The 14,707-nt window shown below is 43.2% G+C and overlaps 1 protein-coding gene across 2 annotated transcripts in view; it reads left to right on the top strand.

Annotated features, from left to right (window-relative positions):
• LOC129865274 (TBC1 domain family member 22B-like) overlaps positions 1–13,597 on the top strand; it is a 183,722-nt gene extending 170,125 nt beyond the window's left edge. For both annotated transcript variants that reach the window (XM_055937915.1, XM_055937916.1), the window contains one exon: positions 9,564–13,597. In XM_055937915.1, coding sequence (XP_055793890.1) covers positions 9,564–9,692 — 129 coding nt within the window. In that variant the 3' untranslated portion in view covers positions 9,693–13,597. The remainder of the gene's footprint in view (positions 1–9,563) is intronic.
• Positions 13,598–14,707: the final 1,110 nt, after the last annotated feature.

The raw sequence follows: 14,707 nt of genomic DNA, 5'->3' as shown, positions 1-14,707 counted from the left end.
TGTGTTGTTCAGGGCTCTGGAAGAATTTCAGAGTGCCTGAGGTGCTGTTTTCAGAAGGCTGAAGCACTCACTGCCATTCTACATTACCACCATACCCCTAGATACTCCAAAAACATTGACTAAGAGTTTGGCTCTAACTGGCTCTCAGTAGTGCCATGCTAGAACTCTTGATCCGTCCAACACTGTGGCCTGTAGCTGTATCAAGGGATAAAGTGCACAATCATGTTTTGTAAAGAATTACGAGCATTCACAAAGATGATGTCAAGGCTATCATATCAAATTATACTCAATGGTGCCTTTCCATTTGGACCAGTCAGCTAGTGACAAAAGGTCAAGTGGGCAGAAGAGTAGAGAGCCTGTTATATTTCTTTCCTAGAATTCATCAAATTTAATTGAGCACCAAATGTTTCATGTAGCATGAATAGCAATGGCTTCGATACAGCCGCCATGCCATTTCTCTGTGATTGCATTACTATCTGGTATTAAATAAATGCTGGTAACATCATTTGGAAAGTTAATTCCGGCCTGACTGGGATGTACACACAAAGCTATTTGTTTGATGTAAATCAAAGATCACAATGTCACTGTGGGAGACAGACGTGGGCACACACACACAAACACTCTTAGCAGAGAGAGAGAAAATAGTTAGACTTTATGTGTACTGAGTGTATAATTCTATACTATAGCAATATCGGTGCTACTTCAGTGTCTGTAGGCCTATACTTTTGAGTGTACACAGTGCCTTCAGAAAGTATTCACACCCCTTTTTACACATTTTGTTGTGTTACAGCCTGAATTTAAAAATGATTAAATAGAGATTTTGTGTCACTGGTGTACACAAAAAAAACATAATGTCAAAGTGGAATCATGTTTTTACAAATTAATCAAAAATGTAAAGCTCTGTATCCCTGTATCACAATTCCAGTGGGTCAGAAGTTTACATATACTAAGTTGAGTGTGGCTTTAAACAGCTTGGAAAATTCCAGAAAATGATGTCATGGCTTTAGAAGCTTCTGATAGGCTAATTGACATAATTTGAGTCAATTGGAGTTGTACCTGTGGATGTATTTCAAGGCCTACCTTCAAACTCAGTGCCTCTTTGTTTGACATCATGGGAAAATAAAAATAAATCAGCCAAGGCCTCAGAAAAAAATTGTAAACCTTCACAAGTCTGTTTCATCCTTGGGAACAATTTCCAAATGCCTGAAGGTACCACATTCATCTGTACAAACAATAGTACGCAAGTAGAAACACCATGGGACCACACAGCCGTCATACCGCTCAGGAAGGAGACTCGTTCTGTCTCCTAGAGATGAAAGTACTTTGGTGCGAAAAGTGCAAATCAAATCACAGAACAACAGCAAAGGACCTTGTGAAGATGCTGGAGGAAACGGGTAATAAAAGTTTCTATATCCACAGTAAAACGAGTCCTGTATCAACATAACCTGAAAGGCTGCTCAGCAAGGAAGAAGCCACTGCTCCAAAACCACCGTAAAAAAGCCAGGCTACGGTTTGCAACTGCACATGGGGACAAAGATCGTACTTTTTGGAGAAATGTCCTCTGGTCTGATGAAACAAAAATAGAATTGTTTGGCCATAATGACCATCGTTATGTTTGGAGGAAAAAGGGAGAAGCTTGCAAGCTGAAGAACACCATCCCAACCGTGAAGCACGGTGGTGGCAGCATGATGTTGTTGGGGGTGCTTTGCTGCAGGAAGGACTGGTGCACTTCACAGTCAGGAAGTTAAAGTTTGGTCGCAAATGGGTCTTCCAAATGGACAATGACCCCAAGCATACTTCCAAAGGTGTGGCAAAATGGCTTAAGGACAACAAAGTCAAGGTAATGGAGTGGCCATCGCAAAGCCCTGACCTCATTCTCATAGAAAATATGTGGGCAGAACTGAAAAGGCGTGTGCGTGCAAGGAGGCCTACAAACCTGACTCAGTTACACCAGCTCTGTCAGGAGGAATGGGCCAAAATTCACCCAACTTATTGTGGGAAGCTTGTGGAAGGCTACATGAAACGTTTCACCCAAGTTAAAAATTTTAAAGGCAATGCTACCAAATACTAATTGAGTGTATATAAACTTCTTACCCACTGGGAATGTGATGAAAGAAATAAAAGCTGAAATAAATCATTCTCTCTACTATTATTCTGACATTTCACATTCTTAAACTAAAGTGGTGTTCCTAACTGAATTCCTAACAGGGAATTTTTACTCTGATTAAATGTCAAGAATTGTGATATACTGAGTTTAAATGTATTTGGCTAAGGTGTTTGTAAACTTCTGACTTCAACTGTATATCTTTTTAAGTGTATACTCTCTCCGGGTGGTATAGAAAAGCCAGTGCTATGGTACTTCAATCTCTGTATCATATTGTCGAGCACCGTGCGATATGGTTGTGATGGCATCAACATATGAGGCAGTCACACTCCCAACCTGTTCCATCACAACTACCAGGAGAGACATATATCTTAATCATGCAGAAGTTTACACCTCCTCATCTCTGTGTAGAGGTCTTAAAAGACTCACAGCCTTAACTCACAACAGCCAGTATCTAAATGACAAGCATCCGATGCACTCCACACATCAATCTCTACTCCCAAAATACATTTGGGGAATTTGTTTACATACAAAAGCCTACATTCAATCAAGGGCAATTTTTTTCACCACTCCCCCCCATTTCAATCTCTAAAAGTCTGGCAAGTGCCAGTCGAGTTATAGGCCTAGTATGTGTACAAATTCTCCAAAAAAAGGAGCATCATTTCCATTTCTTTTGGGAGTAGAGATTGATGTGTGGAGCGTGTCGGATGCTTGTCGTTTAGCTGCTGGCTGTTGTGAGTTATGGCTGTGAGTCTATTAAGACCTCTACACTGAGAGATGAGAAGGGGTAAACTTCTGCCTGATTAATACAATGCCCCCACCATTCATCAAAATAACATGCAATTTTGTCCAAACTTTGGCTGTGAGTGGAAACTCATTTAAACTGAGTGTAGCTTGTTGAATCACCGCGCCAGTGGTTTGGTGTAGTTGTAGCACGCACGCACGCTCGCTCACTCACTCACTCACTCACTCACTCACACGGAGGGAGGGAGGGAGATGTAGAGAAAAGGAGTTAGAGAGGAAGGAAGAGAGCGAGAGAGCTAGAGGCAGGTCCTCCCCTGTAAATTGGCTTTAAAACACTCTGTTAATGGAGTCTCTCGCATCGGCAGTATGATTCCACTCAACACAGAGGCATTTACTGAAAGGAGTAAGGGGGGGGGGGGGGGGGGGGGGAACGAGATAATTCTGTGGATGTAATTGTATACACTCTCTCTCCCTGCATCGTTCTCTCTCTCCCTCCCCCTGCGTCTCTCTCTCTCCCTTTATTTCTCTCCCTGCTTCTCTCTCGTTCTCTCTCTCTCCTGCTAACGTGTGTGGCCCATTGTGTATATTATCCATAAAACCCAGGACCTCCTGATAAATAGTGCTGTTTGTAAAGATGTGCGCTATCAATCACCCGTCTGTGGTGGTTAGTGTGTGTGTCCGTGTGTTGGTGCCTGAGTGGCCGTGTGTTGGTGCCTGAGTGGCCGTGTGTTGGTGCCTGAGTGGCCGTGTGTTGGTGCCTGAGTGGCCGTGTGTTGGTGCCTGAGTGGCCGTGTGTTGGTGTCCGTGCGTTGGTGCCTGTGTGTCCATGTGTTAGTGGGCGCTGTTGCGCCTTCTTTACAACGCTGTCTGTGTGGGTGGACCATTTCAGTTTGTTCGTGATGTGTACGCCGAGGAACTTAAAACTTTCCACCTTCTCCACTACTGTCCCGTCGATGTGGATAGGGGGGTGCTCCCTCTGCTGTTTCCTGAAGTCCACGATCATCTCCTTTGTTTTGTTGATATTGAGTGTGAGGTTATTTTCCTGACACCACACTCCGAGGGCCCTCACCTCCTCCCTGTAGGCGTTCTCGTCGTTGTTGGTAATCAAGCCTACCACTGTAGTGTCATCTGCAAACTTGATGATTGAGTTGGAGGCGTGCATGGCCATGCAGTCATGAGTGAACAGGGAGTACAGGAGAGGGCTGAGAACGCACCCTTGTGGGGCCCCAGTGTTGAGGATCAGGGGGGTGGAGATATTGTTTCCTACCCTCACCACCTGGGGGCGGCCTTTCAGAGAGTCCAGGACGCAGTTGCACAGGGCGGGGAGACCCAGGGTCTGCTTACTGCCCCAATAGGAGGTGATATAGATACTTTTGTATATACTTATACTTGCGTACTATTGTTTGTGCAGATGAACGTGGTACCTTCAGGCGTTTTGAAATTGCTCCCAAGGATGAACCAGACTTGTGGAGGTGTACAAAAAAAATTCTGACGTCTTGGCTGATTTCTTTTGATTTTCCCATGATGTCAAGCAAAGAGGCACTGAGTATGAAGGTAGGCCTTGAAATACATCCACAGGTACACCTCCAATTGACTCAAATTATGTCAATTAGCCTATCAGAAGCTTCTAAAGCCATGACATCATTTTCTGGAATTTTTTAAGCTGTTGAAAGACACAGTCAACTTAGTGTATGTAAACTTCTGACCCACTGGAATTGTCTGTAAACTGTTGTTGGAAAAATGACTTGTGTCATGCACACAGTAGATGTCCTATCCGACTTGCCAAAACTATAGTTTGTTAACAAGAAACGTGTGGAGTGGTTGAAAACCGAGTTTTAATGACTCCAACCTAAGTGTATGTAAACTTCCGACTTCAACTGTGCAGTATAAGTGTTGACTTCTTTGCAGTATGATAGTGACTGCCCCTGCATTCTCCATCAGTGATATACAGTATAAGGGTTGAGACTTCTTTGCAGTTTGATAGTGACTGCCCCTGCATTCTCCATCGGTGATCAATAAACACCACTCTGGGGTGCCACACGGCTCTGATGCTGACGAGGGGCTCAGTCGATTGTTGTTTTTTCATCCGTACTCACAAATCTCCTAAAAGCAGTTATCACTCCCCACGACAGCGGCCTGTGGTGCGGCGCTCTGCCTTGCTGCCAGACCTGTCTTTGGCCCTGTAGTTTATCAGTGTGCGTGGCTGCGTGTCTGGCTTGGCCCGGACCCACCACAGTGAGCCAAAAGCTCAGCTAAATAATTAAACTGCTTCTTTCTGGCTCCTGCTTCGCTCTGTGCTGCCTGCGATACGGACAGGACTCAATAACCATAGCCGCCTCCTCATTTCAGTGATTTCAGAGAGGCTAAATAAATAAATGTCATTATTGTCTTACATAAGAGCCAAACAGAAAGCGGTGAGAGCAGCGGAGTTAGATTTGGCTGAGGAGCTATCTTAGGAGGTGATTTGGGGAAGAGAGACCGGGACATAAGGACAACTTGGAGAGACGGGGTTGTGAACTTACTTCTACTGGGCCTGTGACGTTTACTCTGTGTCTGTGACTTGGCTTTGCGTCTGTGACTGTGCGTCTGCTTGTGCCTTAATCTCGGTTAAACCAAAGCTAAAATCTTGCTTAATGTCTTAGTCCATTATGATCCCCAGGAGCACTGTCACACACACACACACACACATGCACAGACATACGCTAAGCACACACACACAGTCCACCCTCTATCCATCTATCCGCTTTGATCTCTCGTTAACTCTGTGGGGAGAAAAGACAGCAGAGTCCTTTTGAGAAGTACCGGGCTTTTCATTAAACTTAATACAATCCGAGCACCATCCAGGAATGTCCTATTCAGTGTGAGGAGAGCATTTCGTCGTGGTACAATTGAATCAATGGGTCTTTGGATTACCTTTGTGCAGGTGCTTGAATCCATAGAACTGTACTTTGCGTAAGTGGTCGGCTTGAAAGGCCTTGTACTTCCTGAAAGGATGCTTTAACACATGGACCCGTCATTTTCTAAACGTTGTGTATTTCTGCCGCTGGCCTTGCTTCTGTAGCGAGGCTGTTAATTGTTCAGATGTTTTTGAGTCTTCTGAGGGGCCTCTTTTGATGCTGTTTTGAATGTGACAAAACAGCATGTGTGTCTAAATGTGAAATATTTAGACGCGCAGACATTGTACCCCCTTCCTTCTGAAGTGCCCCTACCTGTGTTAGTAAAGTGATTTCTGCAGCAGCTTGTGAGATGTGTGTAATTAAGGTCTATTAAGCTCATTAGCGGAATATAAATGATAGCCAACAGCTGGTCATTAGAATGTTTAAGTCCTTAATGAAGGACTCTCACCAGCCAGTCACCAGGGAGGTGGTTTTGACTACTGGCTTATTCTACACATTAGGTAGGACACTGAATACCAATGAGTTGTCCTATAGAATATTCTCTGGTCCTCTGGAAGTCCATATACTCTATTATGTACCATTATATGCAGCACTTTACACTGTGCCCAACCTCAATATCCAAATTTCTTGCATTTGCGATTCTAGGATATATGACAATTAAATTAACACTGTGCCTCTGACTAAACTAGTCAACAAACAACATGTCCTTGTACATTCAAATGCTCCCACATACACTACAAAAGTATGTGGACACCTGCTCGTCGAACATCTCATTCCAAAATCATAGGCATTAATATGGAGTTGGTCCACGTTTTGCTGCTGTAACAGCCACCACTCTTCTGGGAAGGTTTTCCACTGGATGTTGGAACATTGCTGCGGAGACTTGCTTCCATTCAGCCACAAGCATTAGTGAGGTTGGGCATTAGGCCTGGCTCGCTGTCGGCATTCCAATTCATCCCAAAGGTGTTCGATTGGGTTGAGGTCAGGGCTTTGTGCAGGCCAGTCAAGTTCTTCCACTCCAATCTTGACACACCATTTCTGTATGGACCTTGCTTTGTGCATGGGGTCATTGTCATGCTGAAACAGGAAAGGGCCTTCACCAAAGTTGGAAGCACAGAATCGTCTAGAATGTCATTATATGCTGTAACGTTAAGATTTCACTTCACTGGAACTAAGTGGCCTATCCCAAACCATGAAAAACAGTCCCAGACCAAACTTTACAGAGTCCAATGCCTGAGATCTTTACACCACTCCAGCCAATGCTTGGCATTGCACATGGTGGTCTTAGGCTTGTGTGAGGCTACTCGGCCATGGAAACCCATTTCATTAAACTGCTGACTAACAGTTCTTGAGCTGATGTTGCTGCCAGAGGCAGTTTGGAACACGATAGTGAGTGTTGCAACTGAGGACAGACGATTTTTACACAATGTGCGCTTCAGCACTCGGCGATCCCATTCTGTGAGCACTTCGTGGCTGAGCCTTTGGTGCTCCTAGATGTTTCCACTTCACAATAACAGCACTTACAGTTGACTGGGGCAGCTCTAGCAGGGCAGAAATTTGACGAACTAACTTGTTGGAAAGGTGCCATGTTGAAAGTCACTGAGCTCTACGGTACGGGCCATTCTACTGCCAGTGTTTGTCTATGGAGATTGCATGGCTGTGTGCTCGATTTTATACACCTGTCAGCAACGAGTGTGGCTGAAATAGCCGAATCCACTAATTTGAAGGGGTCCACATACTTTTGGCCATCTATATACTGAACAAAAATATGAACGCAACATGTTAAGTGTTGGTCCCATGTTTCATGAGCTGAAATAAAAGATCCCAGAAATGTTCCATACGTACAAAAAGCGTATTTCTCTCAAATTCTGTGCATAAATTTGTTTACATCCGTGTTAGTGAGCATTTCTCCAAGATAATCCATCCACCTGACAGGTGTGGCATATCAAAAAGCTGATTAAACAGCATGATCATTACACAGGTGCACCTTGTGCTGGAGACAATAAAAGACCACTCTAAAATGTGTGGTTTTGTCACACAACACAAAGCCACAGATGTCTCAAGTTTTGAGGGAGCGTGCAATTGGCATGCTGACTGCAGAAATGTCCACCAGAGCTATTGCCAGATAATTAAATGTTGATTTCTCTACCGTAAGCTGCCTCCAACGTTGTTTTAGAGAATTTGGCAGTACGTTCAACCGGCCTCACAATCGCGGACCACGTGTAATCACGCCAGCCCAGCTTCTTCACCTGCGGAATCGCCCCTACCACGCCTACCATCTAGACCCCTTTTTGATACAGAAATAAAACCCTGGAACAGAAACACATTTGTTATTTGCAGAAGGGTGGAATTGCGTTAAATAAAATAATTAATTTCCAACCAGGGACTGTAGTAACGCCTCTTGCACTGAGATGCAGTGCCTTAGACCGCTACGTCCATGTGTGTGTGTTAACTATTTAACTGTACTAGAATGCTTAAAGGCCGCAAAAAAATGTAATGTAATTTATTGGTATCTTTTTTTGGAAAATATCCTGATAATACCAGGTTCTGACCAATAGATAACACTGTTCTGCTATTAGGTAATACTTTTTTAAAGAATACCTCTCCATTGTTAAAGGGATAGTTCACCTAAATTACAAATACATGTTGTTTTCTAACTGTAATCAGTCTATGGAGCAGGTATGACAGCAACCCATGCTTTGGTTTTGTTTACCTGGCCACTGTTTCAAATGCTAACATTTTAGCGTTAATGGCACAAATCCAATGTAAGTCGGTGGTACTTATATTAGCATTTTTGCGCTTCATATCCAATTCATGGGAACCGGTAATAACATTATTTTACATTTCAAGCATTTCTTTTCAGTCCCACAAAAAAACGCCATCAAGGCACATATGCAAAGCACTCACTCTGTCACTCTGAAGCTTTTCTTTCCTGTGTCTGCCTGCCATTTAGTTTTCTAGGCTATTTAAGGATACTATAATTATCCCGTTTCACATTGGATTTATTTACAACAACTAAGGTAAGATGTGATTTGAATTCTGGTTTGCGCACACAAGGTTGTTAGCTAGCTCTGGTCCAAAGAGTTGAGCTAGCCCCGGCGTTGAGCCAACTTTCCGACGTTCGTCCTTGTTAGGATACAATTATTAGATTCAGTGAAGTAATGATAGGCCTACTGAAATCCTAAACACATTGTAATGCATGTCTTATCATGATGCCCGGCGCTTTAAGCCAAGACTCCTCCATGTCCAGCCCTATCTCTTGCGCTCTCCCCACCCCGTAGCATCTCGCTCCCTACACTTGTCTATCAAGCATACAAACAGCTAGCTTGCCTGGTTCATAGAAAGCTGCTCTATCTGCACTGATTGGTGGAGTAATTTAATGAGCTAAATGTAAAAACTGTTGATTTCACAAGTTAAAAAAGGAACTATATAAACCAGTACTTTTTTATTCTGGTTCAAACCGGTTCAGAATTTTATTATGCTGGTCGGAACAGTGGAACAGAATGAAAAACATATTGGTTCTGTTCAGAATGAAATGACACACAGCAGATTGTTAAATAGAATTACTCGCTGATTAAAAGTGTGTTCCTCTTGCTCCTCTGAGCTGATGCTTTCAATACTGTTGCCCCTGGCGACACCTTCACATTCACACACTGTAATGTTCACAGAGTGGTGTGCCCTTCTCTCTCACTTGGTCCTCGCTATCTTTCTGTCTCTTCCTCTCGATCTCTCTCTGTGGCCATATCACTTATTCTCTGTGTCTCACTGCACTCCCCTCTCTCTGTTCCTCTCTCTCTCTCTCTCTCTCTGCCCCACAGGGTCTGATGATCCTGCTGCAGAACCTACCCACCATGCACTGGGGCAACGAGGAGGTCAGCGTGCTCCTGGCCGAGGCCTACAGGCTGAAGTTTGCCTTCGCTGACGCCCCCAACCACTACAAGAGATGAGTGTGGCCCATGTGGCCCCTGACAGTTAGCTACTGAACCCCTGACAGAGGCCCCCTGGAGGACGGATGGACCCCCTCCTCGACTTTCTTGTCCCTCGGCAGTCCACGACCATTGCTACTAGTAGATTAAAACAAAAATAACATTTAGGTCCCAAATGCCACCCTATTCTCTACAAAGTGCATTACTTTTGACCAGAGCCCCAAGTAGTGCACTATGTAGCGAATAGGGTGCCATTTGGGAAGCATCCAACCAGTGCTTCTTGGTATGTGTGTACCGTTCCAACCGACTGCTCTTCTTAACTCTTCTTCTCTTTGTTCTTAACAATGAAATTACATTTGTGCAACACTGCAACAACATAAATGCCTGTCCCATCGAAGTAGACCCCAGCCAAACAAGAAAGACCTCCAGTCAGTATGATAATGGAGATCTTGCTGCAGACCCATGGATGACTGTTCTAGACTGTCCTGTATTGTACTGTTTGTCCCTGACTGGCCACAGCCCAAGACCTAATGAATTAATTGTAGGCGAGACCTTCTGTACTAGGTTGATATCTGTCACTTTTAATTCCTAAGGAAACTGAGGACACACACGTCATCATTCTAGTCATCCCGAGCTGGCATCGAGCTCTTCTCTCATCTCCACGCTCCATGCTTTCAGTTCAAGACAAGCGGTCAATCCCCCAGAGACAAGTGGGTTTTTAGTTCAAAACAGAAACACATTCACATAAAAGGCAATAATTAGCTAATAGGGAGATCAGAAAGTATGTATTATTATGGGTGGTGTCATTCTGACTCTGACTTGGTCCGCAGGGCTGGGTCTAATAATATAACGTCTAACAACACTCTCTGAGCTCTATCGTATTATGTCAGATATTTGTGATATTTGTCGGTTGGCCGAGGGAGGGACGAGTGTCGCGTGACTCTGCCCGACGTACGGTCGTCTCTGAACCTAGGACTCACTACCTAACTCGATCAGTCTATTAGTTAGACACGTTGGCACAGCACCATGCAGTGGTGAGCAGTCACCTTTTTAGGCCAGGAGATTTCCTAGTTAGGTCACATGGTCTGAAGAAGAAAAAAAAAACTCCAGGCCGTAGCCCTTTACACTCGTAACTGGTTGATAATGGCGGATTTGGGCACTAGTAAACAACTACATTGGAACGCAGTGGCTGTACAGTAATGTGCTACACATGTCAGAGCTCTGGCTCTGCGCTTCACAGCGCTGTAGGGGTTTTTGACTGACAGCCGTTCTGAACTTGAGCACCTCGTGTGACCTTGTTGTGAGTGAGAATGTGTTTTCAGTCAATTTACCGGGTAAAACAAAAAAATTGCTGTACATCTTTGAAAGATGAGGCATTGAGGATTCTAATAAATACCGTTTTGTCATGCAAGCAAGACAAACACCCGTGAGTTCAAATATGCACTTCACATTTCCATATCATAAAACTCATGTCATATATAGTGTCAATGTTCATGATCACTAGGTTTGATTCGTTGTTCTGAACAGAATGAGCCTATGTTTGTCTATTGTGAAGAGAATTTGCCACGGCAGACACACTTGAATGCACTCAAGACTCCTTTCTTTGCGCACCAAGATTATCATCTGTTTCCCTGAATTGCATTGTGAAAGCAAGTAATATCGCATTTTATAACTTAGCTAGTCGTTTTGGCAATAGAGCAAGCTTTCAAATGAGGCCCACCTGACTCAGATTGCGATTTTTTATGGAGCGTTTTTGGATTGCGTAAACAACAACAGTAATTGTGTGACGACGGGAATGCAGGGTTGTGTTCCAAACAAAACAACTACAAGTGTATTTGCGCTAGTTCCTTAACGGCACAGCTAGGAGAGCTCATAAAGGCACATTATAGATGAAGACATAATGCTTTGAAATGACCTAGGAACTGTGGACACTGGAGAGGTATGTGGCCACAAGGAGACACCAGTTAGTCGCTCTCACTCAAACCCTTGTAATCGTTTTGTCTTATGTTGCACCTACCCCACATTGTCCAGGAATGTTCTTATCATGTTACTGAAAAAATACAGAGTATTCTTTGAATTTGTTACCAACAAATGCTGTTAAAGTACAGTAAATGTAGAACGCACATAAAATCAAGTGTAATCATTTTCCCATAAACTCCTAACGGTTCCCTTTCAATTGCTACCATGGTCATGCATATGCTTTTCATATTTCTTCTGTAAGAAACATTTCAATTTAGCCCTATCCATATAGTCCGATTTCCACGAGTGTAAAGGGTTACAAATGACTCCCCAAAACACAGAAATAGGGACCATGAGTTTAGTTTTTTTCTGGTCAGGCTGCGTGGTCAGGCAAAACTCCTGGACTATGACAATTTGTCATAGGGCCCATAGTTAGATTTTTGGAAAAGATAAACTAAATTGCTGACACGGGTCATTGTACCCTGTGTTCGTTATTTAGTCTATTCATAAACACTTACTGACTGAGGGTGTTAGGGTGTGATACAGTATCTCTCTCCATTTGCCTTAATTTGACTGCTTAGGTTTTTTTATTTGATGTACCAAACATGAGGTAGCAACTAGCAAGGTTGCCTGAGGTAGCAACTACCACCATTTTGGTGTAGAGCCCTCAAACTCAACTCAGTTCCACACCTGTTTTTCATTGTTCCCCTCTAATCAGGAACTGATTTAGATTTCAGACAACAGGTGGGTGCAATTAATTATCAGGTAGAACAGAAAGACAGCAGGCTCTGCACCACGTGGGTTAAGAGTTGTATACCCCTTGTGTAGAGGATTGCTAAATGATGTTGAAATAGTATGTACAACTTGTATCATCAAGAACATCCTGTCAGGTAACACCGAATACCAATAATTGTTGCATGAACCCCTCGATGATGTGTGTTGTTGATATGTGGGTTGGGAGTGTATGTATAGATGGGGCAGCTTAATACTCTCAGTATTTGAACCTTCTCAGCTTCTTTTGATCATGTCGGTAATGCTTTTGCGCTCCATGTCAGTTCCAGGCCCAATTTCCTATTCTCTCATTGATTAGAAATTGAAATAACTACACTTGATAAAAGTACATTTTCTTCCCTTTTTTTGTACGAAATATATTATTTGGAATCAGCTTTAAAAATCAGTCTCTCTACCTTTTTTCTATACTGTTTACATGAGCCTTTTAAGTTGTGCCTAATGTAGAGATAGCAGATCATAGATATTTATTTTACCTTAATTTAAGCTCTGCAAATGACACGAGAACGTTTATTCAGTTGATGCATTCACTCTCTGTTTGCTAAGCCATGACAGTGATTGCATCCAAAATGGCACCCTATTTCCTATATAGCGCACTACTTTATGGGCTCTGGTCGAAAGTAGTACACTGTATAGGGTGCCATTTGGGACGTAACCCATGTGAGTCCACATAATCACATCAGTAAGTCTAGCAGCTGCCTTCTCTGGTATCCTTATGTGTTTCAACTTGGTCTGATGTTCCCAACAAACCTTACAGACACACCTTCTGTAAAAGTCACAAGCCCTTCGTTATCATGGTTACTGTGGTGACCAGGTGTCTGTCCGCTGGCTGGAGCCCTCGGACACACATACTGGACATTTGCAGTCAGCATCTCAGGGGGCATGACCTAACATGTTTGGTCTCCCTCCTAAAGCTTTTTTTTTTAGGGTTGAATTTCACTCTTTCTTTTGTTCTGTTTCTTTTCAGAGATGTTAAAATGTTTCTGACCAAACTAAGACTGGTCCTCTTTCCCTTCTGACTTCTGACTAAGACATCTGAAAGTGTGAATCTCATACAGTGGAGAGGGATTGTGATTATTCTTTTTTTTTATATATATATGTATGTGTACAGAGCAAATGAATTTTGAAACAAAGATCTGTAAATAGAAAAGTGTAAATAAATGCTATATATGACCAAACTGTTTTGTATATATTCATAGATGTTGTACTATAATATAAAATCTGAATATCATGCTTCAATATATACGACTCCGCGTTGCGTCTTGCGTAAGAACAGCCCTAGCCGTGATGTATTGGCCATATACCACACCCTCTTGGGCCTTATTGCTATTATAAACTGGTTACCAACGTAATTAGAGCAGTAAAAATACATGTTTTGTCATACCCGTGGTTTACTTAAGCAATAAGACACGAGGGGGGTGTGGAATATGGCCAATATCCTAGGGCTTAGGGATGTTTTTGGGCACCACGCATCGCCCTTTGCCGTGGTATATTGGCCATATACCACAAACCCCCGAGGTGCATTATTGCTATTATAAACTGGTTACCAACGTAATTAGAACAGTAAAAATAAGTGTTTTGTCAAACCCGTAGTTTACGGTCTGATATAACACGGCTGTCAGCCAATTAGCATTCAGGGCTCGAACCAACAGTTTATAATATCAAATAAGATTAGAAGTGTATATATTCAACACCAGATCTACCCAGTCGTTTCAAGTCTCCATACCACACAATGAAAACATGAAAATTACAAGTATTTACGTTATTTAAATGACTTTCACCTCGGCTGAGGGCACTTCAACCCAGGCATGCCTAGCAACTGCATAAATAAGCGCTGTAATAGCTTCTACATTGTTTGCCTAGACTGTTGCATTAATAACTTCTGTATTATATGCGTGAGGCTGCTGCTCCCCACACAGACGCACGCACTGCCTTGGCTGGTAAACAGGTTTGTTGTGATCCTGTGAAGTGGTGGTGGTAATTAGGCCCTTTTCATGTGTGGAGGGAGTCCCTCGTTCTCTATCCCCCCCCCCCCCCCCCCCCCCTCTCTCATTAAGCTAACTGATGTTCACAGTAGCAGGAATTAAAAAGTCATTAGAATCACCTGGACTTCCTGAGTTGCTCACACATGGTACAGGTGGCATGGGCCTGTAGAAGAGATGGGACTCACGACCCCCTTTTACGGAGGTAGTTTCGGCTGTAGGGCATGTACACTGCTGTACAGAGCAGAGAAATATAGAGTTTGGCAATCGTTGTTTGAGATTTATGATGGCTCAAATAACACCCTA

The sequence above is a fragment of the Salvelinus fontinalis genome, chromosome 11, assembly GCF_029448725.1.
Source record: "Salvelinus fontinalis isolate EN_2023a chromosome 11, ASM2944872v1, whole genome shotgun sequence".
NCBI lineage: Eukaryota > Metazoa > Chordata > Actinopteri > Salmoniformes > Salmonidae > Salvelinus > Salvelinus fontinalis.
This window is presented reverse-complemented; position numbering and strand designations above follow the sequence as displayed.